The 24,480-nt window shown below is 42.0% G+C and overlaps 1 protein-coding gene across 2 annotated transcripts in view; it reads right to left on the reverse strand.

The window, feature by feature from the left end:
- Window positions 1-3,816: 3,816 nt before the first annotated feature.
- Window positions 3,817-24,480, reverse strand: part of vps13c (vacuolar protein sorting 13 homolog C) — a 98,844-nt gene continuing 78,180 nt past the window's right edge. For both annotated transcript variants that reach the window (XM_070907817.1, XM_070907809.1), the window contains 19 exons: window positions 23,888-24,123; window positions 23,216-23,360; window positions 20,402-20,542; window positions 20,242-20,323; window positions 19,482-19,551; window positions 17,474-17,585; window positions 17,261-17,374; window positions 16,854-16,984; window positions 15,910-15,991; window positions 14,988-15,101; window positions 14,575-14,650; window positions 13,904-14,067; window positions 13,746-13,791; window positions 12,771-12,894; window positions 10,162-10,276; window positions 6,639-6,730; window positions 6,320-6,443; window positions 5,361-5,444; window positions 3,817-5,091 (listed from right to left, as the gene is read on the reverse strand). In XM_070907817.1, coding sequence (XP_070763918.1) covers window positions 4,990-5,091; window positions 5,361-5,444; window positions 6,320-6,443; window positions 6,639-6,730; window positions 10,162-10,276; window positions 12,771-12,894; window positions 13,746-13,791; window positions 13,904-14,067; window positions 14,575-14,650; window positions 14,988-15,101; window positions 15,910-15,991; window positions 16,854-16,984; window positions 17,261-17,374; window positions 17,474-17,585; window positions 19,482-19,551; window positions 20,242-20,323; window positions 20,402-20,542; window positions 23,216-23,360; window positions 23,888-24,123 — 2,154 coding nt within the window. In that variant the 3' untranslated portion in view covers window positions 3,817-4,989. The remainder of the gene's footprint in view (window positions 5,092-5,360; window positions 5,445-6,319; window positions 6,444-6,638; window positions 6,731-10,161; window positions 10,277-12,770; window positions 12,895-13,745; window positions 13,792-13,903; window positions 14,068-14,574; window positions 14,651-14,987; window positions 15,102-15,909; window positions 15,992-16,853; window positions 16,985-17,260; window positions 17,375-17,473; window positions 17,586-19,481; window positions 19,552-20,241; window positions 20,324-20,401; window positions 20,543-23,215; window positions 23,361-23,887; window positions 24,124-24,480) is intronic.

Consider the following 24,480-nt stretch of genomic DNA (forward strand, 5'->3'; position numbering starts at 1 on the left):
TTTTTTTCCTGTCCTTGTATTTGGTTTTCTTATCTTTATTTTTGGGTGTCATTACCCCCATCCGGGAGGGAGCCAGTCCACTCAGCAGAGTCACAGTGGCGTCTCAGTAGAGTCACAGCAGAATCTCAGTAGAGTCAGGGTAGAGTCACAATAAAGTCACAGTAGAGTCTCAGTAGAATCACAGGAGTCATAGTGGAGTCTCAGTAGAGACACAGTACAATCACAGTAGAGTCTCAATAGAGTCTCAGTAGAATTACAGTGGAGTATCGGTAGAATTACAGTAGAATTACAGTGGAGTATCCGTAGAATTACAGTAGAGTATCCGTAGAATTACAGTAGAGTCGAAGTAGAATCACAGTAGGGTCTCAGTAGAATCACTGAGGCCGTGTTCGTCAGGTTGACTGCAGAGGGGAAGAAACTGTTTTTGTGGCGGGAGGCTTTGGTCCTGATGGACCACAGCCTCCTGCCAGAGGGGAGGGGGTCAAACAGATAGTGTCCGGGGTGGGAGGGGTCGGCAGCGATCTTCCCTGCTCTCCTCAGGGTCCTGGAGGAGTACAGGTCCTGAAGAGATGGGAGGTTGCAGCCGATCACCCTCTCTGCAGAGCGGATGATACGCTGCAGTCTACACCTGTCCTTGGTGGAGGCAGCAGCGTACCAGACAGTGATGGAGGAGGTGAGGATGGACTCTATGATGGCAGTGTAGAAGTGAACCAGCATTTTTTGTGGCAGGTTAAACTTCCTCAGCTGCCTCAGGAAGTACATCCTCTGTTGGACTTTCTTGATGAGGGAGCTGATGTTCAGCTCCCACCGGAGGTCCAGGCTGATGATGGAGCCCAGGAAACAGAAGGACTCCACAGTGTCCACTGGAGAGTCACACAGGTTGATGGGGGCGGGTGAGGCTGCGCTCTTTCTAAAGTCTACAACCATCTCCACTGTCTTTGAAGCGTTAAGCTCCAGGTTGTTGCTGTTGCACCAGGTCACCAGATGGTCAATCTCCCACCTGTAGGCAGACTCATCCTCACCAGAGATGAGTCCGATGAGGGTGGTGTCGTCCGCGAACTTCAGGAGCTTGACGGACTGGTGACTGGAGGTGCAGCTGTTGGTGTATAGGGAGAAGAGTAGAGGAGAAAGAACGCAGCCTTGAGGGGAGCCGGTGCTGATCGTCTGTGAGTCTGAGACGTGTTCTCCTAGCTTCACGTGCTGCTTCCTGTCGGACAGGAAATTTGTGATCCACCTGCAGGTGGGGTCAGGCACGTTAAGCTGGGAGAGCTTGTCCTGAAGAAGAGCCGGGACGATCGTATTGAAGGCAGAGCTGAAGTCCACGAACAGGATCCTGGCGTAGGATCCCGCAGAGTCCAGGTGCTGGAGGATGAAGTGTAGGGCCAAGTTGACGGCGTCGTCTACAGACCTGTTGGCTCTGTAGGCGAACTGCAGGGGGTCCAGCAGAGGGTCAGTGATGGATTTGAGGTGGGACAAAACCAGGCGTTCAAATGATTTCATGACCACAGAGGTCAGGGTGACGGGTCTGTAGTCATTTAATCCTGTGGGCCCTGGTTTCTTGGGGACGGGGATGACGGTGGAGGCCTTGAAGCAGGCTGGCACGTGGCATATCTCCAGTGAGGTGTTGAAGATGTCTGTGAACACCGGAGACAGCAGATTGGCACAGCGCTTCAGGCAGGATGGAGCGATGGAGTCTGGTCCAGCAGCTTTCTGGGGGTTTTGTCTCTTGAAGAGCCTGTTCACATGTCTTTCAAGGACAGACAGAGGTGTCGATGCTGGAGGGGGGGGGGGGGGGGGGCAGCTGTGGTGGTAGGAGGTGTGAGAGTTCAGCCCCAGGTGTGATGAGGGGGTTGGGGCTGTTGGGCTGGAGCTGGTGGGTGATGGTGTGAGTCTCGGTAGAATCTCAGTAGAATCACAGTAGACTTTCAGTAGAATCACAGTAGAGTATCAGTAGAATTACAGTAGAGTCACAGCAGAGTCACATTAGAATCTCAGTAGAGTCACAGTAGAATCACAGTAGGGTCTCAGTAGTCACAATAGAATCTCAGTAGAGTCACAGTGGAGTCACAGACTGCTTGACTCTCTCTTCAGTTCATCCTGTATGATGAAACCTGAGCTCAGCTGTGTCTCTGTGTTTGATCAATCTGTTCCAGATGTTTCCACCGACAGCAGCAGATCTGAGGTCAGACTACTTTAGGAGAATTACCCATGATGCACTGGGAACTCCTCCTCCTCCATTCGTCTCCAATTTCAGTCAGAGCTGCTTCAGAGTGTCGATATACACTGACTGAGGGTCAGCTCACTCTGCAGAGAGACAACATGGTTATAAACATCCAATCAGCACACTTCAGCCTAAAAACTGACCAATCAGGAGACAGCTCAGTTTGTTTCTGTTTTAAAATTATAAACAAGTCAGCAAAAGCTTCCAACATCTGAAAATCCTCTTAATCCTGTTTTTTTTATTATTACGACGACTTGCAGAGCAACGGACTCAGTGTGTATGTGTCTTCTCCTTCTTCTTTCTTGTGTGGAACCTTACTGTGATGTGAACTTTGTTGTATATCTACCAGCTGAGTCTTAAAAGTATTCTCTGAAATCTGATGTTCAGTACAGATTCAGGTTCAGTGTGTAGTTTCAGGTTTCAGTGTGTCTCTGCTACCTCCTGCTGGTCTGAACGAGAGAGTCAGCTTTGAAGGGGGGCCGTCGCTGCATCCGATTGTGATTGGTTTAAAGAAATACAAACGAGAACGACGATGGATTGAGCCAGACCTTTCTCAGAAGTGTGAGGATAGGATAGGATCATCAGACATCATCTGGGCCCTGTTCTTCATTTGTTGTGATTATCCAGATTATAATGTTGATGAGTCAGTGATCATGATCAGTCTTAATTGTTTGGTTTTTAGGAGCGGTCTTAAAATCAGTCTGGAACTGTTGTCACTGCAGCAAGTCCTTAAACCCAAACCACAAACATTTTCAGATACAAATGGCTCCTTTCTTAGATTTAAAATGAAGTTTTTGAAATTAGTTTTGATATAAATAAGACTTTAGGTCAGAACATGCAGCTTATTGAAGGATCATTATAATCTTAAAGTTACATTTTAAAGTTACCCTCACTTATACATGATAACAAAATAAAATAAAAATAATTGGATCAGATCAGACTTAAAGGTGCTTCTCATGGCTTACCCATTCATACCTGTCTGATCGCTTTAAATGTTATATTCCGTCCTGTGCTCTCCTGTCTGCCTTCTCCGATCGTGCCCCCTACTCTGGAATAACCTCCCTGTTGGCATCAGACAGTCTGACTCTTGTCTCAATGAATCTACTAAGCGTGTACTTTTATTGTAAACTCTCTGAAAACCACTGCATCTCTTTGACCCTTTGTTTGTTTGTGTCCCACAGCTGTGTGCCTCCCCCCTCTCTCTTCTGTATTGAAGTTAGCAATATGCTCATCAGTTTTTTATTTAGTATTGATTAAGTATTTTCAGAGTAAAAGTATCTGGGCAGTCTGAGAGAAGTTGGAGGTCTGAGTCTCCTAATTTGAACAGTTAATTAACATCCAATTAGCTCATCAATACATCAAAACAATCAATAACAAAGGTGAATACAACTGGTGATGTCTCACTCTGACCACCAAGTACACTCTTAAAGAAAGTCCACCAGACATTATTAAATCTTTATGGAAATTTATTCAGGTTACAGGTCGTTTTTTCCCTTCAAACTTAAAGTTCAACTTTAGCCCCACAAAAAACAAAGATTATAAAAATAAATGTGAAAATATTTCTTCATGTCATTCTGCAGTCAAACTGTAAACACTTGATTTGTTCTTCACGAGAAACACTTTTCATTCTTCAGTTTGTAAACAGAGAAAGATCAGCAGGTTATTTTTCTTTGACAGGATGAATCATGAATTTATGGAATAAACAGTAAGATTGTCTAAAGTCAAAGTCTGAATTCTGAGTTTCATCTCAGACATTTACATTTTTTTTCTTATAGATTTTATTTGCTTCTGAGTTGCTAAAATATTAATTCACTTTTTGGATTTTCTTTCCGATCCAATTTTCTTTTGGATCTTTATGTGTTTATTTCTCTGAAGTTGAATGACAGCAAACATTCATCACCATCAACACACTGATTATTGTAAATATTTGCTTAGTGCAACATGTTTTTATGGCTTCATATTCAAACATGTGACAGTGCAACCTGCAGACAAACGGGGGCGAAAATACCCCAAACCCTCAAACTGAAGACTCGAGTCAAAACAAAAATAAAAATAAAAGAAAACTATCTAATAACTGAACATATCACCACATTTATATTAATGTATCAATATCTAGACAGATATAATGAAATTATTAGATCAGAAATTATTCAATCGGTTTTGGTTATTGTTTAAAAATATTTAGTTTTTAGTTCAAATCCTCCATCTGTCAGATTCAACATTTATTTTTCATTCTTTATCTTTTGATGTTTGTTTCAGAATATGTACTGCTGACAGATGTGGAAGTTTAAACAACAATCACATGACTCAAGCAGCCAATTGTTGAAGGGTTTTTACACAGAATGCCTCACAGCATCATGACATTCAAAATAAGAGCCTCCAGTGGAAATCAAACCCACAACCCTGCTCAGTCAGCTCTTTGGACGGGTTCACCTGAGCAGGTGTTTGTGTCGACAGGAAGAACATGAATCTGTCAGTTGTAAATATTAAAAATAATATTGAACCATGTACCTAAATTAATCAAATAATAAAACATGATTTTCCTTCTAAAAATAAAATGAAATAAAATAAAGTCTAAACTTTGTGTAAATAAAACCTGTTAACTCAGAGCTCAGTGTTTCAGGTGAGCTGTGAGGTTTGAGGTAAATCATGTGACATGTCAGTGTTGACAGCTCTTAAAGGAGCAGTCCTACATTTAAGATGCAGTTTAAGATATTTAATATAAATCAGCAGTGGACAGGAAGTGGAGGTGTTGACAGGAAGTGACCTCACTGTTTGTTGTTCAGTTTGAGGAAACGCTGTGACTTCTGTCTCGCCATGCGGTGCTGCTGCTGTGCCACCTGAGCATCTGATATGGCCACCTGCAGCTTCTGTAGGTAACCATGGTAACCAGGTGAGAGAACAGGCACACACCTCTCTATTATTATCAAACAATCAAATAACAATGGCTGTCTACATACATAAAGTTCACTTATAACGGAGGCCAACATAAATAAAGATCAGGTTTAACGGAGGTCTATATGAATAAAGTTCAGTTGTAATAGAAGTCTATGGTTTAGTGACCACTGAGACAAACAGAAGGCAAGACTGAGTGGAGACGCCACATCACATCTATTAATACATGTGTTAATACGTTTACCTGAGCAGTGTTTGAGTCTCTGAGCTGAACGCTCCTCACTGACTCCTGACTGTCTCTCTTTGGGAGCTTCAACTTCTGCTGCTCCTGAAACACACTCAGACAGACAGACATACAGTCAGTCAGACAGTCAGTCAAACACTCAATCAGTAAGTCAGACAGTCAGACAGACAGTCAGTCAGTCAGTCAGTCAGACAGACAAACATACAATCAGTCAGTCAGTAAGTCAGTCAAACAGTCAGTCAATCAGACAGACAGACAAACATACAATCAGTCAGTCAGTCAAACAGTCAGTCAATCAGACAGACAGACAAACATACAATCAGTCAGTCAGTAAGTCAGTAAAACAGTCAGTCAATCAGACAGACAGTCAGTCAGACACTCACTTATGTTCCTAAAAGGCCTAAACAGTGATAGCTAAGGTGTGAGGTGAGAGATCTTGTTACATCCCATGGTTAATTTGCATTGTTTACCTCGTTTTACCAGCGCAAGGCCCAAAGTGTCATGGAAAGGCTAAACGGAGAGGCTCAATGACTAAGCAAATCAAATAGCTAATTGATGGATTAATATTTTTTCTTGTAAATTATTTTTTATAACTCGCATTAAAACAAATAATTATCATTATAATTACTTTGTCTATTTATTTATTGATTTGTAAACAAATGTATTAATGCCTATTTTTATTGTACAATTAGTTTTCGTGACTCTTGTGGTCCTCCATAAATAACCACTCACCCCTCTGCACACATCAGACTGCTCCATTATGATTATATAATATATATCGAGGTCCACGAGCTTTAGCTTCCATGATGTCCTCCTCTGTCTGCCCACCAAAAGTCCCAATATCGAACATCAACCTGTTCCTCATTAAAGTAAAATTAACTAAACTACATTAGAATCAACACAACTTACACACGTGTGTCTGAAATTAATGTGCGTTGGTTTTTGTGTCTTTTCTGTACCTTGCAGAAGATCATCAGCTCGGATCCCGTCACAGCCGGAGGCCGGTAGAAGTTTTCAAACAAACACTCCCACTCTCTGTTGAAATGACCAACGAAGTTGATCTCCTTCACACACAAAACCCTCCTACACAGCAACAAAAACACATACAAACAATTAATGACATTGTTAACAACAGCAGATATAAACAATACTATAAAACAACACATACAAACAAAAACAATACTGTACAAACAATACAGTAAACAACAATGCATACAAATAATAAATAATACTGAAAAACAACAACAACAACAAGAGGGGGTTTCTGAGGGTTTGTACCTGTTGGTGACGATGATGTTGGTCTTTCGGTGTCCAGGATACTGACAGTGATCTCTGAACACTTCACCTTCCAGCTGTTTGATCTCTGAGCGCTGGAAACACAAACACAGGTCTTTATTTTTCCCCACATGACAATTATGCATATAATGACTGGAGGTTTTAGCAGAGTGGCACAGGTGGTGAACCCTGCATGACAATACATTTTGCATCTACAGGCAAAAGTCTTCACTGCAGTTTAAAAGAGCCTTGAAACCACTTCTTCTAACCAACTAATATTTTCCATATGGACCAACAATGATAGGGGTTAGGGTTCAATCAATATTTTCCTTTGTCATATGAGTCTAATGGCCTGTTATAAATATTGCTTGTTTTTCTTTTTTGTCATTACTTGTGTATATTGTTTCCTTTATCCGCCTGTCTTTTGAAAACTCTAAGCCATATCACGAGTGTATGTTCTTCTGTGAAATCTGTGAATGATAGAGTTTGTGCATACGAATGTATTACGAATTCATGTTTTGATGTGTGTGTGTGTGTGTGCGCGCGCGTGTGTGACTTGCGCTGCTGATGGGTGTACTATGTCTAAAATCATTGGTAGATACATAAATTGTGTATTCTTCATCACTGTAATTATTTTCAGTAATATGCTCTCTCTCCTTCACATTCCTTTGCAAATTATATACTGTATCTTTTTTTTAATTTTTGATGTGTAAATTAAGAAACTAATTGAAAATACACAAGAAATACACCCGGTTTTATTGACTGTACTATAATTAATACAAACAAACAGCAAACATACCATCATGTCGTCCATGTCATCTCTCTCTCTCTCTGTTCTTTATCCCTCACATTCACTTCTTCTTTCTCTCTCCTCTTTCATCTCTTCCTCCTCACCAGTCTGCTGCAATTTTTACTAAAAAGCTAGAGATATCTGCACTGTGTCCTTCATTGTCATTTCATATCATGAGGCCTATCCAGCTGCTCTGACCAGCAGCAGTCAGTATGTCTCCATGTTTTATATATATTTTGTAGGAGCATGTAGTCAACACAGTAAGCTACAATCAAATCAATTAATCAATAAACATAAACAACAGTGAATGATATTTGAGGGAATCCACATTAAAAGCAAGACATGAGCGCTGTGTAACAGCTACTGAAGCATCTGGTCTGGCTCAGACTCAGACTGTCTGTCTGTCAGACTGCCTGTCTGTCTTCACCAGACTGACCGCTATCAGAAATCTACTGGACAGTTTTCATGAAGGCTCCACTGGAAGAAATCAACATTGCTTTAGTTTATTGATTCATTGATTTTATTTCCTGCCTACAGTGAAACCAGAGAGCGACACTTGATCAGTCATTACAGATATCGATAACAAGTCCAGAACATATAAACAGCAGGAGATTTTGTTAAAAAAATGGAAAAATAAACAGAAGCCCTTGGAGATTATGATTCATTAAGATGACTCTGAGAGTAAAAACAACACAGGGGGGTCTCAGAATGACCACGTCTGTCTGGTGATGAACTGAAGTTTCTTCATAAACATTGAAGGACTGAATCTATCAGCTCTGCTATAACAAGCAACTTCATCCAATTATGGATTTTATCTCTATTAAAGTGACATTATTCTACAATTACACTGTTCGGTCAGTTTAGTGATGGGTGGGTGATCAAGCAATACAGAGGGGGTGGCAACTGCCCCCATTCTCCCCTTTAGGTCAGCCTCGTATGCTTCTTATTTTTGAAAATAAAAAAAAGTTTGCAGACCTAAGAAAGGAAAGGGTAAATAAGTGTAGTTTTATTAAACTTCGGGTTTGAACTCAACACAAGCGCAACTGAGTGAGAGGTCAGAGGTCATGCTGAGACACTGATGCATAATATCAGTTCAGAGTGAATTACACAAAGAATATGTCATCACAAAGACAGAAATATTCAAAAAAGAGCTGAGTGCTGAATGTAAAAATGTTTGAGGTATGAGAGAAAGATATTAGTTTTGGCATGCATAGAAACCTGAATTATCTCAGCACAATAGTTATAGATAATGTATACTGTATATAACAATATTCATAGATTTAAGTATAATTAACAATATTTATAGATAAATGTAGAAATTACAATATTTACAAGATGAGAAAATGAATCATTAAAAATTAAACTTGGAACAATGGATATTGTTTGTAGTCTTTAAAAGCACTTGAATGATAAAGTTGATCCACCCAAACCCTATTTATTCCTCATCAGGCTGCATGTGACACAAACACAAACACAAGAAGAAGAAGAAGAAGAAGAAGGAAGAGGTTAGAAGCAGAAATAAGAGGAATCCACAAAGATACTCCATAGAGACTGACCTTACAAGTCCCACATTATGCTCATTTCAGCTCTATATCTTTATTTTGGGACTCCACTAGAGTCAGGCCAGAGCACCCTCCCTCAGAGCACCTAGGGAGTGTTGGTGTTAACACCACTAGCACGCTTTGGACCGCCAGGAGGAGGAGGTTTACAGCCCCGGGTTCCGAGCACAGTTTACTAGCTAAAGGCAGTTACATTTAGCAGCAGTTAGAGATTACTTTAGCAACAAGTAAAGCCATCTGTCCATCAAGAAACTGATCAACTTTCCTTCACCACAGAAACATTTCTGCGTGACAAACTGAACAACCTCCAAACACCCGAAGAGTCGTCCTGATCAGAGAGGCAGAATAAGACAGAGTGGGTGGAAGAGCATCCCTGTACTTGGTGGGGGTGCTGTGCCTGGAGCAGATGACCTGCTGGGGGCGTGGCTGAGGGCGGTGACTATCTGTGGCATCACAAACTTACGGAAGTCCTGACGGCTCGTTTAAAGGCACCATTTGTGACTAATGTACCCTAACCCAACTGTCCTCTGAATACTGGACTCTAACTACTAGACCCTGACAATCTTTTCTGTCTGACAATGCTGCCAGTGCGTGTTGCACTTGAAAATCTATTCATAGATAGACTGTTTAAAATCTTTTCAAACAGTCTGAGTTCAAGATGTAGGCCATCGACATGCTGTGGCTGACAGCATGGAGGTGTGTTGATGACTGCAGAAACTTTAATGTTTAGAAACACTTATTTTGTGGACTTGAATATTATGTTTTAACAGCAGAATACAATGCTGCTCCAATCCTGAGTTGTATGTTTTTAAAAGTGAATGTTGTTCATTCTTTAGAGATATCTCCCTTCTCAGTGTGTACATGTGTGTGTGTTCATGTGTTTGTGGAAGACTGGAAAGTTTTAAAAGGTTCAGTGGGGACTGTAGTAGAGGATCAGCAGTCTGTGATCTGAGTCAGGACCGCTGAGGAAATACGTTTTTATTTTTACCCCAAAGATGAACACATGACCTGGTACTATTGATGTTTTTGACCTCTGGAGTGTCTCCTTTTTTGGGAAACATGGACACTGCAGTTTTATTTTCGACACCTGACTGAAGCTGAGTGTGAGAGATATCACCTGTTTCCTCTCAAGAAGTGACACCATGTTGTTGTAGAAACAGAGTCAAAGGGATCAAACCTGGAAGAGGTCAAAACCCTGCGACTCCGTCAGGTCATACGGTCGGATGATCCCATCCTCCCTGATCAGACGCACCGGCCGCAGTTTGGTCACTTCCTCTGTCGACTCCGCCACTCTGACATCACAACACACACACACAAAGTTTACAGCCCACCTCCACCTGAGTGACAGCAAATCGCTCTGATTCATCAGAAGCTGTTGTGTATCCAGCCATCATATCAAAGTCCAAATCTATTTATTTCGTATTAATGAATCATTAAAGTGAAACAGACTTATTCTGCCTCTCTGTTGAAGCTTGTTAACTTCACATGATGTGATTTAAGTTGAACTGAAACATGAAGAAGCTGTTCAGAAAGATGTGTATCTTTCTTAAAACTGTGTTTCTGGAACAAACATGGAGATCAAACCTGAAGCAGATTTATGTTCAGTGCTCTGTCAGGTATATCTCACCTTTCATGACCTCTACAGTGACAGCGTGAAACAGTAACATTCAACAGGTTATCATGAACTGACTGATGTGTCACATGACAGATGGATCCTCCATACAGAAGAGGAGGAGGAGGAGGAGGAGGATGAAGATCACTGAGGCAGCTGGGAAATGTTTTAGGGACAGAAGCAGGTTGTTGAGGCAACGACATATTTATCAAAATGTAAATGTTTAAATGTGTTTTCTGTTTGATTCAGCTCATTAAGTTTTGATTACGTCATAAGATTATTAAACTCTATCATTATTAATTATTATCAAACATTTATTAAACAGACTTCTGAATATTCAAGTTTTAACGAAAATATTATTTATATATTATAAATGTTATAAACATATTTTCATGTACTTCCAAGTATTTACTAATAATTATATGTATTATCATACATTTATGCATATGTATAAGTACTTAAACGTATTTACTAGTAATTGCAAAAATTTTGTACAACTTACATGTACCTACAAGTATTTACTAATATTTAGATTTGCATGTACTTGCTAGTTTTTACACATCTTTACAAATATTTACATACATTTTCAAGTAGTTATTAGTATTTCCAAACATTTACTGCTATTTAGAAGGACTTCCCCATATAGTAGTCTTGACTGGTATTTACACAAATAAAGTCGTATTGACTACTATTTGCATGTACTACTAGTATAATCTAGAATTTACATTTGCATGTACTTTGTACCAGAATTTACTGGTAATTGCACATATTTTCAGATATTTACATCTATTTACATATACATATATATTTCCAAGTATTTACGAGTACCTAGATGTATTTATTAAATATACTTGTATACTTGTATTTAGCAGCATTTACACGTAGTACTATATATTTTGAAGTATTTGCAAACAATTAAAAGTAGGAGTTTTCTCTCTGATGCAGCTTTAAGCAAATCTCAAACAAACAAACACTGTAGCTGTTTCCGAATCATTGTGTTGCTGAAAGTTGCCAAACTCAGCTGGCAGAACCATGTGATCATTCAGTCAGCCAATCCCTGAGGAGAGACCAGGTGATGGAGCTGCAAAGAGCAGGTTGTTACAGGTAACACAACTCCCAAATCTAAACAGACTGGTGACAACAGTTGTCGGTTGTCATAGTGTCACAGTCAGAAGTTGTCCTTTTTTGATTGGTTGCCAGTCTCAAGAGGGTGGGCCTTACCTAATATGAGTCAGTCTGAGGGCAGACTGGAGAAGAGAGAGTAGAAGAAGAAGAGAGGCGAGTGGCTGCTGTCTCGTTCACTATGAAGGGGTTCTTTGTTTTAAAAACGTGAAAACCTGAACTAGTAGCTGGTTGTTGGTTGCGGAAAACGTCACTCAGGAAGTAAAGTGGATGTTTGAATCCTGAATCATGTTTGGGATTTATTGATGATGTCAGACTTTGAGTCATCCGATCATCTCCCCTATACCTGCAGGACAGGTGACTCTCCTCAGGGGCGTGGCCTCTCGTCTCACAATGCTGCAGCAAGCTGAGACGGCAGGGCTTACGTAGGGGCGGGGCTACTAGCAGTGTTAGAGTGATGGACGATGAGCATGAATCAGTTCAGAGCACAATGGACGTTTTTAAATTTGTGACACGATGCAGCGACTTACCGTCCGTCTGCAGCAGAACAACAACAACATGCAAAAATACACAATGCTGCACGTTGAAGCTCATCTCCTTCATCTCATGTCGTTTTTAAGGTTTTATTGCATATTCAAACGGATACTGAGGAGAAATGTGTTCCTAAACCTCTGTGCTACACTAACAGGAGACTGACACAAGTTTAATTTAACTAACAGACTTTACATGAGCTGCACTGAAGGAGCTCAGCTTTAACGTGTTTAATGTGAAATACTCACACACCAAAATGACAAGAAAAAGAAAGAACAAAACTCAGAGGAAAGAACAACACGAGACAGAAAACAAAAGCAGAAAATGTAAAAATTAGTGAGCAGACAAGAAGAAGAACAGAGGAGACAGCAAACACATTATGAAGCACACAGACAACACAGGAAGTTCTTCATTGAGCAAAACACTGGAAACTACGAGTAAAGAAACTCACACAGAAGCTATCTCAGAAAATAAAAACATGTTGTGAAGGTTTACATGAGGAAAAATGAAGCACAGTGTACCTCTGGATGCCCTGGAAGGTGCTGCTGGCCATGTCCACGATGCCGCCTGTCGGCCGAGCGACTACACCCACCAAGCCTTTCCCGATGCCCTTAAAGAAACCTGCTGCTCCCTCCCTCTTCGCCCCTGCAGACACACATGCAGATGAGACCACATTAACAGGTACAGGAGACACTCGGACTTCTACTGCAGGTCTGAACCAATAAAAACACAAAGATCAGCTCATATTAACACCTGAGCTTTGGTTTCAGTGCTAAATATATGCTATTTAGTATAGAAGTTATACACGTTATTCATGTCCTGTGTTTTTATGCATTAATGAGTTCACTTCAACATAAATTGGTTAGTGCACTCTTAATAATAATGGAAGTATAACAACACATGCTTATTGTTCATACATTAATCCTACATAACGTTTAGTTTCCTGTATAGAAGCCTGACACTGATCGATAATAATAATAATAATAATAATGCCACAAACAGGTCTAAGCTTTAAGGTTTTAACTTTGACTGATGTTCAATTCGAGCATCTTATTAGGAGAATATTACAAACAAAGTCTGCTGTACCTTCATTTAAAGCTCCAATTGGACTGACACCAGCCTACACCTCCAATCTCCTCAGTCGATATTCTACATCCAGACTCCTGAGATCCAAATCCAGAGACTGACCAGTTTACCTTCTCTTTCAGGTCTTCACCATCTATCATTGGTTTTGTACATTTTTGTGACTTTATTACAGAATGCAGAGCGATGCAACAACAAGGGTCCATGGATTTTGGATTCAAACGTGAATGTTATGGTTCATGGTCCAGTCTTAGCCCCTCAACCACGAGGGCACCCATCTATCATCGCTACTGCACCTGAATCCCATTAATTATTAATGATACTTTAATTGAGTCTGTTTAAATGTGCATACATTGACTTGACATGACGATAACTACAAGTTTAAATCAGTGAAGGAGGTGGTGGACACTTACCCTCCACAGGTTTGGTGACGATGCCTGTGACTCCACCCATGACCCCCTGCGGAGACACACACTTAGTTATTGACCTTCATCAACTGACCTCACATCAGCTGATAAATTGTTGTCAGATTAACATGAACACACTGATATCAGTACGAGTCTCTCTGTACCTTCAGCAGTCCTTTTCCTCCTTTAGCCAGACTCTCTCCAAAGTCTTTGGGTGGTCGGTTCATCTCCTCTCGTCGTTTCTGTTGATACTCTTTATCCATGGTGATGGCTGCCAGACCTTTACCCACTGACCCTGTGATCCTGGAAACCATACCTGCAGCGCCACCTGCAGGACACCAGGAGGAGGAAACAGTCAGTCATTCATCCTGTCTGCCATCCGTCATGTGATCAGACCTCCACAGATTTACCATCACACTCACACAAAAAGGATATCAGATATCCTCTTTTTTTATTCCACACATTCTTCTTACTCGTCAAAACCTGGTGCCTACATTACCCAACAATGCTAATCTTTCTCTGACAGTTGTGTTATGCTAGTACTGGAGCTCTAGTTTGCAGCAGAGATGAGGAGCAGCCTACTGAAGTCTGTAAGCTCACTTCTTTCTATCTACTTATCAGACTTCACACAGCTCCCTCTGAGACACTGAAGACTTTATACTACTTTAAAACTCCCCAACACCTGGAAACACACGCTCAGGTGTAAAATCACTGGAGTTCAACTTTAAAGTTCCCACAAGTCAAAGAAAACTCTTCTGTCTTCAGAAATGTTTTGATGTGATTAAATCACCACTCGATTGAGTGAACAGATGAAGATTCAGTTTGGTGTTCTTACCGACAGTGTGACCCAGCAGGCTGCGGACTCCAATCACAAAACCTTCAGCGAACTCCTCCGGACCCTGAACAGCCCCCTGATGAACACACACAGCAGTCTGCTTTATCAAAGCAGGGCTAACATGATTTCAGATTACAGGTCTTCACAGGTCCACTCGATTCCCAGAAACTGTAACCTGAACTCGAGTCAGTCCATGACACCCTGCCAACATGTGCCCTGAAGCACATTTAGATGATGTATGTGTATGTGGTTGTATATATGTTGTGTATGATGCAAATAAAGTGTTCATTATAGAGAGTGTGTGTGTGAGAGTGTGTGAGTTTGAGCGTGTGTGTGTGTGAGTGAAAGTGTGTGTGTGTGTGTGTGTGTGTGAGAGAGTGTGTGTGTGTGTGTGAGTGTGTGTGGTGTGTTACCTGGAAAGGTTCGTAGAAGAAGGCCTCCACTCCCTCAGACAGACCTCGGATCAGTCCAAACGGGTTTCCAAGGACGTCCAGACCCAGAACCAGAACATACATCTGCTTCAGGAACTGCAGCCAGAAACAACATCATGTTCTTACATCAGGGGTTGTCAAACTTTCTGAGCCTTTAAACTGAAGCTACTCGTGAGTCACAGGTTGAGTGATGTTCCGTTGTTTCATTAGAAGAGCTTTTAGAAGCATGAAGAGGAAAACTATCCAGGATTTAATACTAAAGAAACAAAGAGTGGAGAAAGTCGTCAGTTTGTGAAGCACAATGTGCTTATTTTCTTATTTCAGATCTTATCAATCATCTCCGGTGGAGCATAAACATCTTGAGGAAGCTCAAGGTCCAATAACAAGAACAAGAAGAAATACAAAATAGTGTGAATATGTAGAAGAGAAATAGGGACGAGAGCCTAATATGGGACATCCACCAATTCTTCTGGAAAAAACGGCTTTGTTTCTCCTCTGAATCACAAACACATTCATGTCAGAGAATAACTGTGTTTTGGGAAATGGTGTGTAAAATGCTACAACAAATACTCCCTTTGAGTGGTACAGTACATTATCTCTGTAACTTCTCTGAAGAAAGTGAATGTGAAGCAACAGATGTTTGGTTAAAATATTCCAAATAAAAGATGTGTTATGAGAAACAGCACCTGCAACACAGGAAGCAACAACGGCTAATAATTGTTGAAGAAATGTAAAGACTGACAGATGTCTTGAGACTATAAGAAGCACAAAAAGGAAAGAATGGACATGACTCAAAATGGCAACATCAGAACGGCGCTGAAAATAAATCCAAACACCACATCCTCGTGTTTTTTTACACACTAAGATAGAGGCTGGTCTTCACAAACAGAGACTGTAGTTTCACCTGTTCAGAGTAGTGTCGGACCACTGCCCACATCAGCTTCTCTCTGCGGTAAAACTGGTACTTCACCTCGAAGAAGGCCAGTCTGACAGAGAGGAAGAAACAAATACAGGAAACAAAAAACAGAGATTCAACTCCACATCACACCAGAAAAGGGAATAAGCGCAATTTTTATTTTGACGGGGTCAAGTAACAAATGCTTCCTCTTCCTGTGTCTGCAGAGTTTAAACTTAATTAATTCACAGTAGGGCTGTGAGATATGGCTTATGAATAATATCTCAATATTTGTATGCTATGCTGTGATATACGATATACAGTATATCTCGATATACACATTTTCTCTAAAAGAACAAACCGTTAAGTCTCAAATAGTACAAACATATGATGATCTTGTAGAATATGATCCATTGCTATAGATTTAACTACACAACATTATATAAAGTAGATAAAGCTAATCCAAATGAGCTCGACCTGAAACATCTACAGCAGTCAAATACAACATACACAATAATGCAGCAGTAATATTAATCCAGAAACTTCAGCATCAGCTATAACATCATATATACACACACATATATATGTATATATATATATATATATATATATATATATATCTTAATAAGATAAAAGTATGTATTACAATGCAGATCGTTTACTTGTGGTGGAGTACTTTTAGAGTGGGTATTAGTATTTGGACCTGATCCTTCCTCCCCCCTCTGGTTAGCAAACCCATAGCCCTTGTGTTACTGGCCGAGCCTTCCCCTTTAAGGAAGGTGGCCTTGTGGGTAACCTGTGTGTGTGAGATGGAGTCTAGAAAGTGAGTCTTTCATGGTGTGTGAGGGTTTAGTTACATTACTTTAGTCAGCCATCTGAGCATAGCATTTTTACAGCCCAGAATGCATCTCTCTACAACAAAGACAACACTGTCTCAACAGGAAGTGTCTCACTTGAAGATGAGATCATCAACGTCGGTCAGCGTGGCTCCGATGCTTTTCAGCAGCAGGTTGAGAGACTGAACGGCCGCAGTCTCCTGAGCAGAGTCCTCACCACTGGAGCCCAGAGACAGACTGAGATGGAGCTGGAATAAATTTAAAAGAAAACAGAACAGCGTTCAGAACATGAATCATCAGCCTGGGTTCAGATTTCTTCCCATAGATATTTAACTATTCAGGCCTAATTTTTGGCTAAATAAATGAAATTGACTTGACTTAATTTTGTTGAAATGAACTGAGAAACACAAACAAATGTTTGCAGTTGTCACCCTTCAGTTCAGATTTGAACTCTTGAAACCGGTTCAACTGAGCAGTTGTAAGATTTACAAAAGAAGAAGTTAAAACACTGTACGTCTCTTCACCTTGATAGGTGAGATGTGGAAATGTTCGAAGAAGCTGAGTCCTGACGTGTCGGTGAGCGACGCCTCCATCAACTCCGCCTGCAGCAGCTGCAGATCTCTCTCTATCAGTCGCGACTGAAACACAAACACCAGCTCAAACATGTCTCATATCAACCCTCTGTGTGCCGTTTATGTGTCAGGGAGTTGAAACATCAACCTGCTGCAATGGTCTACCTTCTGTCTGTCAGCCTGGGGGTCAGCAGCAGGTGTGAACAGAGCCAAGATGGCTCCCAGGAAACCCTGATCAATCTTCACCGCCATCTCCTGAACCAGAGCCATGAAGTACCTGAAGTACACACAAACATTGACAATATATTTGAATCCATCATTCACATCACAGTTACAATATTCAAATACACAGATGTTATAAGCGTACTTTATAACTCATGTAAAGAAAACAGCTCCTGTTCCACAGACAGACCAAAACCAGCTGTCAATCAGAACAAGCTTCATCTTGGAAGAACCAGAAAGCTATCTCATATTAAAACAAAAGTATAAATGCAACCAAGAAGCATCCAGAAACTGACTGAAATGAGGGAGGAGTTTTGAGACGCATGCTGTCAGCTGAGCACCAGCTGGTGGTGAGTTGGATCAGATGGTGGGGAGGCTGCTGGACAGACCTGGTAAACTCAAACATGTAGTGAGGCCGAACTGGGAACATCTGACTCCATAAAGTCTTCCTGCATCCCGGGGAAAGCTGGAGACATGGAGTCTGTGTGGGTCAGGTTCAGGCGGCATGGTGGCGCAGTGGTTAGCACTGTAGCACTGGAGGTAGATCTGGTTAGAGCAAAGTGTCCTTGAGCAAGACACTGAACACTAAGTTGCTCCCGATGGAGACCAGCCTGCCTTGCATGGCAGCTCGGTCGCCATTGGTGAGTGAAAGGGTGAATTTGACTTAGCTGTAAAGTGCTTTGGGAACCATGAAGGTTGAAATATAAGTGAGATCATTTACCATTCAAAGTCTCTGGTCAGAAGATCGTCCCATTGGAAACTGATTTGGGCATGGAGGTCGTCCAGCTAATCATCCAACGCTTGTATGTTGGCTAGCAGGATGCTGGCAGAGAACATCGCAGCCGGGGTCATAGCTGGTGTTTATTCCCTCCACTTTTTCCTTGATGCTCACTCCGATGTTTACATTTGAAAACCTTGACTGGCCAGTGACATCACACACTCTCTCTAGACTCATTGGACAAACGACTGAAATCTGATTGTCAGTTATCAACTGCCTCGTGTGAGTCTGTTTGGATGCGTCAGTTTGTGAAGGTGGTGTGTTCAAGCTGAGGGAGGCTGGATGTCTGTATTCAGTCTGTGAGTGTGAGGGAGTCTGGATGTCTGTATTCAGTCTGGATGTCTGTATTCATCCAACGCTTGTACATTGGCTAGCAGGATGCTGGCAGAGAAGATCGCAGCCGGGATCGTAGCTGGTGTTTAATCCCTCCACTTTTTCCTTGATGCTCACTCCGATGTTTACATTTGAAAACATTGACTGGCCGGTTAGCAGAATCGGCAGGAGGAGAGTTTGCAAAGTGGTGAGTTGACCATTTTCCAGATGAGTGTCTCATTGTCATATGTTATCATTGTCCAAATTATTCACAAAAGTACACACACACACACACACACACACACACACAAAAAGTACAACTAATATTTGTAAAAGTGCAGCAGAGATAGCAGAGAGGTGATTAGAGACGTCCACGCCTTCTAGAACGGATCCTGGAGGGATCTTGGGAGTTCGTCTGTCCAGTCTTCATATGTTTTGAAGACTTATTAGAGTATGGGTTACCAGGGCCGTTACTACGAGTCATTCAGTGACCTTGTATAACCAGAGTGAGAGCTGTGTCTGTATTCTCAGCAAGAAACATCTGTGAAGCTGAAGTCGATCTGTCGAGAGTGTTGGTATGGTGACCTCACGATTGTGTCGCTGCTCTTTGCAGATGATGTGGTTCGTTTTTTAGCTCCTCCTGGGGGATTCTGAAGTGTGCCCGGAAAACTTTCAAAGGAGGGTGCTGATATCTCTAACCCTAACCCTATCTCTGAAGTTGTTACTGGCTGAGACATTCCTTGCAACTTACTGTACCCTAAACCGGTTCAAACTCACTATTAAATGGTTTACATGCACTTTAAACTGGTTCACTCTCATGTTAAACTGGTTTACTCTCATGTTAAACTGCTTGTTACTCACTTGAACTGCATTACGCTGCTGTGCTTGTTGAACCTGGTGATGACAGACATGTCGATGAATGGCTTCGGCTCTGTGGAGGTAAAGTTAAAGAGACTCAGCTCATCATGACAACAAACAGCAATCAAACTGAATCACAAAAACATATATGATAATTATTGTTAAACATTTTCTGTTTAATTTCCTTCTTTATTTCTGCCTCTAACAACAGTAAAGCCTGACGGTGCTACTCGGTCCTTTAGTGCAATCTGTCAGCTACAGTGTGAATGATCCACATTAAATACTTTTATATCTTTTGTTTTGCTCGGTTCATGTGTTGCCGTGCGCTAATTTCAATGTGTTTAGCTACTGCTGATATTTATCACTTCCTGCACGTTCTTCGCAATGAATTCATTTTGTTTTCAGTGAAGCACTGGTAGGCCTTTACTGTCAACATAAAGTGTTGACGATGTCATTTTTGGTCAGCTAAGATTGACTCAGTATTCTTCAGTATTATTCTTTTTCTGCTGATTTTCTATGTAAGTTGCATGGATGAAGTAACATGAAGTACATTTTATGACATGTTAGCGCCTCAGAAAATGACGACAAACGGTCAATTTTATCAATGATGAACTTTAGCTACTGGAGTTAAAAACACTGCAGAGGAGCTCTTTAAGGTTAGTGTAGCATGTCAGCTTTGGTTTGTGAGGAAGAAAAGAGAAAAGATGGAGCCTCTCCATGTGAACGGGTTCAATTAAAGAAGCAGGTAATTAAGATGATCCACCTGAGTCCAGAGCGATGGATTTCGGAGGTGGAACAGGATGGAAGACGATGGGAAAGATCGCACCTGGCAGCTGGTTATCCACCTGCACACAGAAACCAAGTCAGTCATACAGGTGAACAAGTGTTTCTGAGCATGTGTGTGTTTAGGTGTGTGTGTTTACCTGCAGCCAGTGCAGCTGGGCCCTCAGGCTGCGCTGATGCAGCGACTGTTTGAACTCCACCTGGATCCCAGATAGGAAGTTCCTCCTCACCTGGCAGGCAAATGGCTGACGCATCATCATGGTGGCTCCACTGAGGTTTACCTAGCGACCAGTGACATCACACACTCTCACTAGGCTCATTGGACAAACGACTGAAATCTGATCGTCAGTTATCAACTGCCTCGTGTGAGTCTGTTTAGATGCATTTTTGTCAGTTTGTGAAGGTTCAAGCTGAGGGAGGCTGGATGTCTGTATTCAGTCTGGATGTCTGTATTCAGTCTGGGTGTCTGTGTTCAGTCTATGAGTGTGGGGGAGTCTGGGTGTCTGTGTTCAGTCTGGGTGTCTGTGTTCAGTCTAGATCAGAGGTCTTCAACAGGGGGTCGAATTTTTGGGAAAATTTTGGTTGATTATACAATTTTTCACAAATTTAAATGTCTTTAAATACACATTAACATGAATCCAACATAGTGTAGCGAACGGATAAATGGAGGCAGAAGATGTTATCTTTCAGTCAGCAATGCACACATTCAGCGACACACAGGAGCTCTCTCTCAAGCTAGACCTGTCCCTCCAAGCCTCCTGTACACAAAGAGGAGGACCCGATCCTATTGCTGCTGTGCCAATCACGAGGCTGCATGTTACACGCTGGCTCTGTCAGGTTCCCCGTGATTAGCCGAGAGCCTATTCAGTCCCCAGCTGACTAAGATCCCAGACACAAGGACGCACGCTGCCATAATATTGAAAAGAAGATACATTTGTAAAAAAAAAAAAATAGAACAAATAACAAATAAAAAAAACGACGACATTTAGTTCACCCACGAATCCTTTTGCAATCATTTTTGCAAGATATTCCTGGTCTAAAACACTGCAGCTCTTATCCACAACAGCCAGTACTGAGGCCAGTATATTAATATGCCAAGTGTATGGACATTGTTATGAGCGAAAATGGATCGTTTTGTAACTCGACCAAAAAACTCCACAAGCACAAGAGAGATACCCTCCACCTCAGAAACCACCGGTGAAAATGCAAGTAACGAGGCGGCACCTGCTGCTGATGTAGCAGCTGATAAGGGTAAGCACAAACAAGAGTGCAACTGATAAGGAAGCTGAGGTTGGCAGAAGCATTTGCATTACAATTGGATGAATCAACAGATGTGTCAAAGGACGCCCAGCTTCTGGCGTTTGTGCGCTTTGTCGATCAAAAGGAAATGCAGGAGGAATTTTTGTTTTGTAAGCGGCTTCCTGAACGCACAACTAGTTCTGAAATCTTCAAAGTGATTGATGTTTTTTTCAGAGAAAATTACATTCCATGGGCAAAATGTATTGTGCTGTGCACCTACGGTGCAAGAGCCATGGCTGGTTTAAAAAGTGGACTAATCGCGCTTGTAAGGGATGTGGCTCCGCAAGTGATTTGGACGCACTGCATGCTACACAGGGAGTCACTTGTTGCCAAAGACATGAGCGCTGAATTGTCAGATGTCATGGACTCGGTCGTGAAAGTTGTCAATATAGTCAAGAAGAGTGCTTTGCAAACGCGTCTCTTCTCTAATCTCTGTGCTGCTGAGGATGAAGAGCACACTGCGCTACTGTACCATTCTGAGATTCGATGGCTTTCACGTGGAACAGTGTTGTCACGCATGTTGGAATTACGCATGTCTATTCGGTAGCACACAGAGCTGGCTGCACTTTTCAGTGACAATGTCTGGGTCACCAAACTTGCATATCTTGCTGACATTTTCGCTGAGCTGAACAAACTTAACAGTTCTATGCAAGGTCGCAATACACATGCCATTCAGCTGTATGACAGAATGGAAGGCTTTCTCAAAAAAATCAGAAGATGGAGGGATCGCGTCGGGGAGGGAATATTTTCCATGTTTCCATCAGTGGATGAGCTGGGAGATTCTGCTGTGCTCTCGCCTCCCGTAACACGCGCAATTCTTGCGCACTTGGAGGCGCTCGAGGGACAATTTAGGAACTACTTTTCTGAGGCTGATTCCTGGCGCAGGGACAAGACATGGATACAGTTTCCATTCAGAGACAACGCAGCAGACGGCACATGTCTGACAGTGACAGAGGAGGATCAGCTCATCGAACTATCCACTGACAGTACGTTCAGAAACATATATGAAACTAAACCACTCACCCAGTTCTGGATCACTTGCCAGAAAGACTTTCCACAATTGGCAGCAAAAGCAATGATGAGCCTTTTGCCCTTTGCAACAACATATCTTTGCAAAAGTGGATTTTCCTCACTCACCTACCTGAAAAACAAATACAGTTCAAGACTGCAGCCTGAGGCTGATATGACCCTCTGCCTGACAACCTCCATCTATCCAAGGTTAGATAAGTTGTGTGCTACTCATCAGGGTCAGACATCTCACTGTGGGAGTATGTGTGCCATCTACAGATGGCTTGAGGATTCACTGTCCCTTCTACATGTATGTTTAAAATAAAAACATGAATATATGAACCTGTGTATTATTTGAATAGCTTAGTATTGAATGCACAATAACAGGGTAGCTATGTTTATACATGGCACTAGGCCCAGTTTAATATAAAACACAATTTTATACAATATATATAGTAGGGGGTCCCTGCTCCATCTCTCCATCAGTTTGGGGGTCCTTGGCCTGAAAAACGTCGAAGACCCCTGGTCTGGATGTCTGTATTCAGTCTGGGTGTCTGTATTCAATCTGGGTGTCTGTATTCAATCTGGGTGTCTGTATTCAGTCTGTGAGTGTGGGGGATACGTCTGGATATGTGTTGACCTCTGACCTCCAGGTTGGTCTCCAGTTTGACCCAGTCTCGCTCGGTCTTTCCGCTCAGCTGACTCTGGTAAGTTTTCTCCAGCAGGTTGATGTTCTTCTGACTGAACGGCTTCCAACGATTCTTTGGCTTCATCTCCCAAACCACACCTGAACTGTAATACAGAAACACACCTGAGATACAAACACAAACCACACATGCGTAATCCACCTCATTGTCCTTTACCTGTGTTTACCAGAAATGTGTTAGTGCATACCTGGTAATGTGTTGGTGTTTCCTTGTGATGTGTTGGTGTTTACTTGGTGATATGTTGGTGTTTACTTGGTGATGTGTTGGTGTTTACCTGGTGACGTGTTGGTGTTTACCTGGTGACGTGTTGGTGTTTACCTGGTGATGTGTTAGTGTTTACTTGGTGACGTGTTGGTGTTTCCTGGTGACGTGTTGGTGTTTACTTGGTGATGTGTTACCTGGTGATGTGTTGGTGTTTACTTACTGATGTGTTACCTGGTGATGTGTTGCTGTTTACCTGGTGATGTGTTGGTGTTTACTTGGTGATGTGTTACCTGGTGATGTGTTGGTGTTTACCTGCTGATGTGTTACCTGGTGATGTGTTGGTGTTTACCTGCTGATGTGTTGGTGTTTACTTGGTGATGTGTTACCTGGTGATGTGTTGGTGTGTACCTGGTGATGCCAATGTAAGCAATCTCCTGCCGGCTAGTGTTGTTGATCAGTGACAGTCCGAGGACTTGCAGTGACACCTTCACTTCCTGTTGGAACTGCTCCAGCTCCTCGGCCTGCCGAGCCTTTGTTACCACAGCGACATCCTCTGTGAACAGCAGCACCCGCTGACGTCCATCCAGGAAGGAAACCCAGTGGACCTGGGACAGGCTGTCGTAGGAGAACTGACCCATCTCGTCCTGAACCAAAGACCGGGCACAGACTGACTGTCAGGGAAGGACTGTGTGATTCTGGACTTGTTTTACTATCTTTATGAGGACCCAGAAAAGGGGAAGGCAGAAAAACAAGATGCAAATACAACAGCTGACATAACAAAAACTTCTTCATTCAAGGTCCACTCAGTGGATGAAGTTTATTCATTGTCACAGCAGGTTCAGACAGCAGGCGGAAGCACTTCCTGCTTCCTTTCAGTGCCCTTGTTAACCAATTAAGCTGTTCAGACAGGTTGTAGAGCTCCGCAGCCGGCTCATGATCTGCAGTGATAGTTTTGGTGACTGATGTATTTTCTCGGTGCACCACGAGCGAATCTGGTTAGA

This window comes from Enoplosus armatus, chromosome 1, assembly GCF_043641665.1.
Source record: "Enoplosus armatus isolate fEnoArm2 chromosome 1, fEnoArm2.hap1, whole genome shotgun sequence".
NCBI classification, from domain to species: Eukaryota; Metazoa; Chordata; class Actinopteri; order Centrarchiformes; family Enoplosidae; genus Enoplosus; species Enoplosus armatus.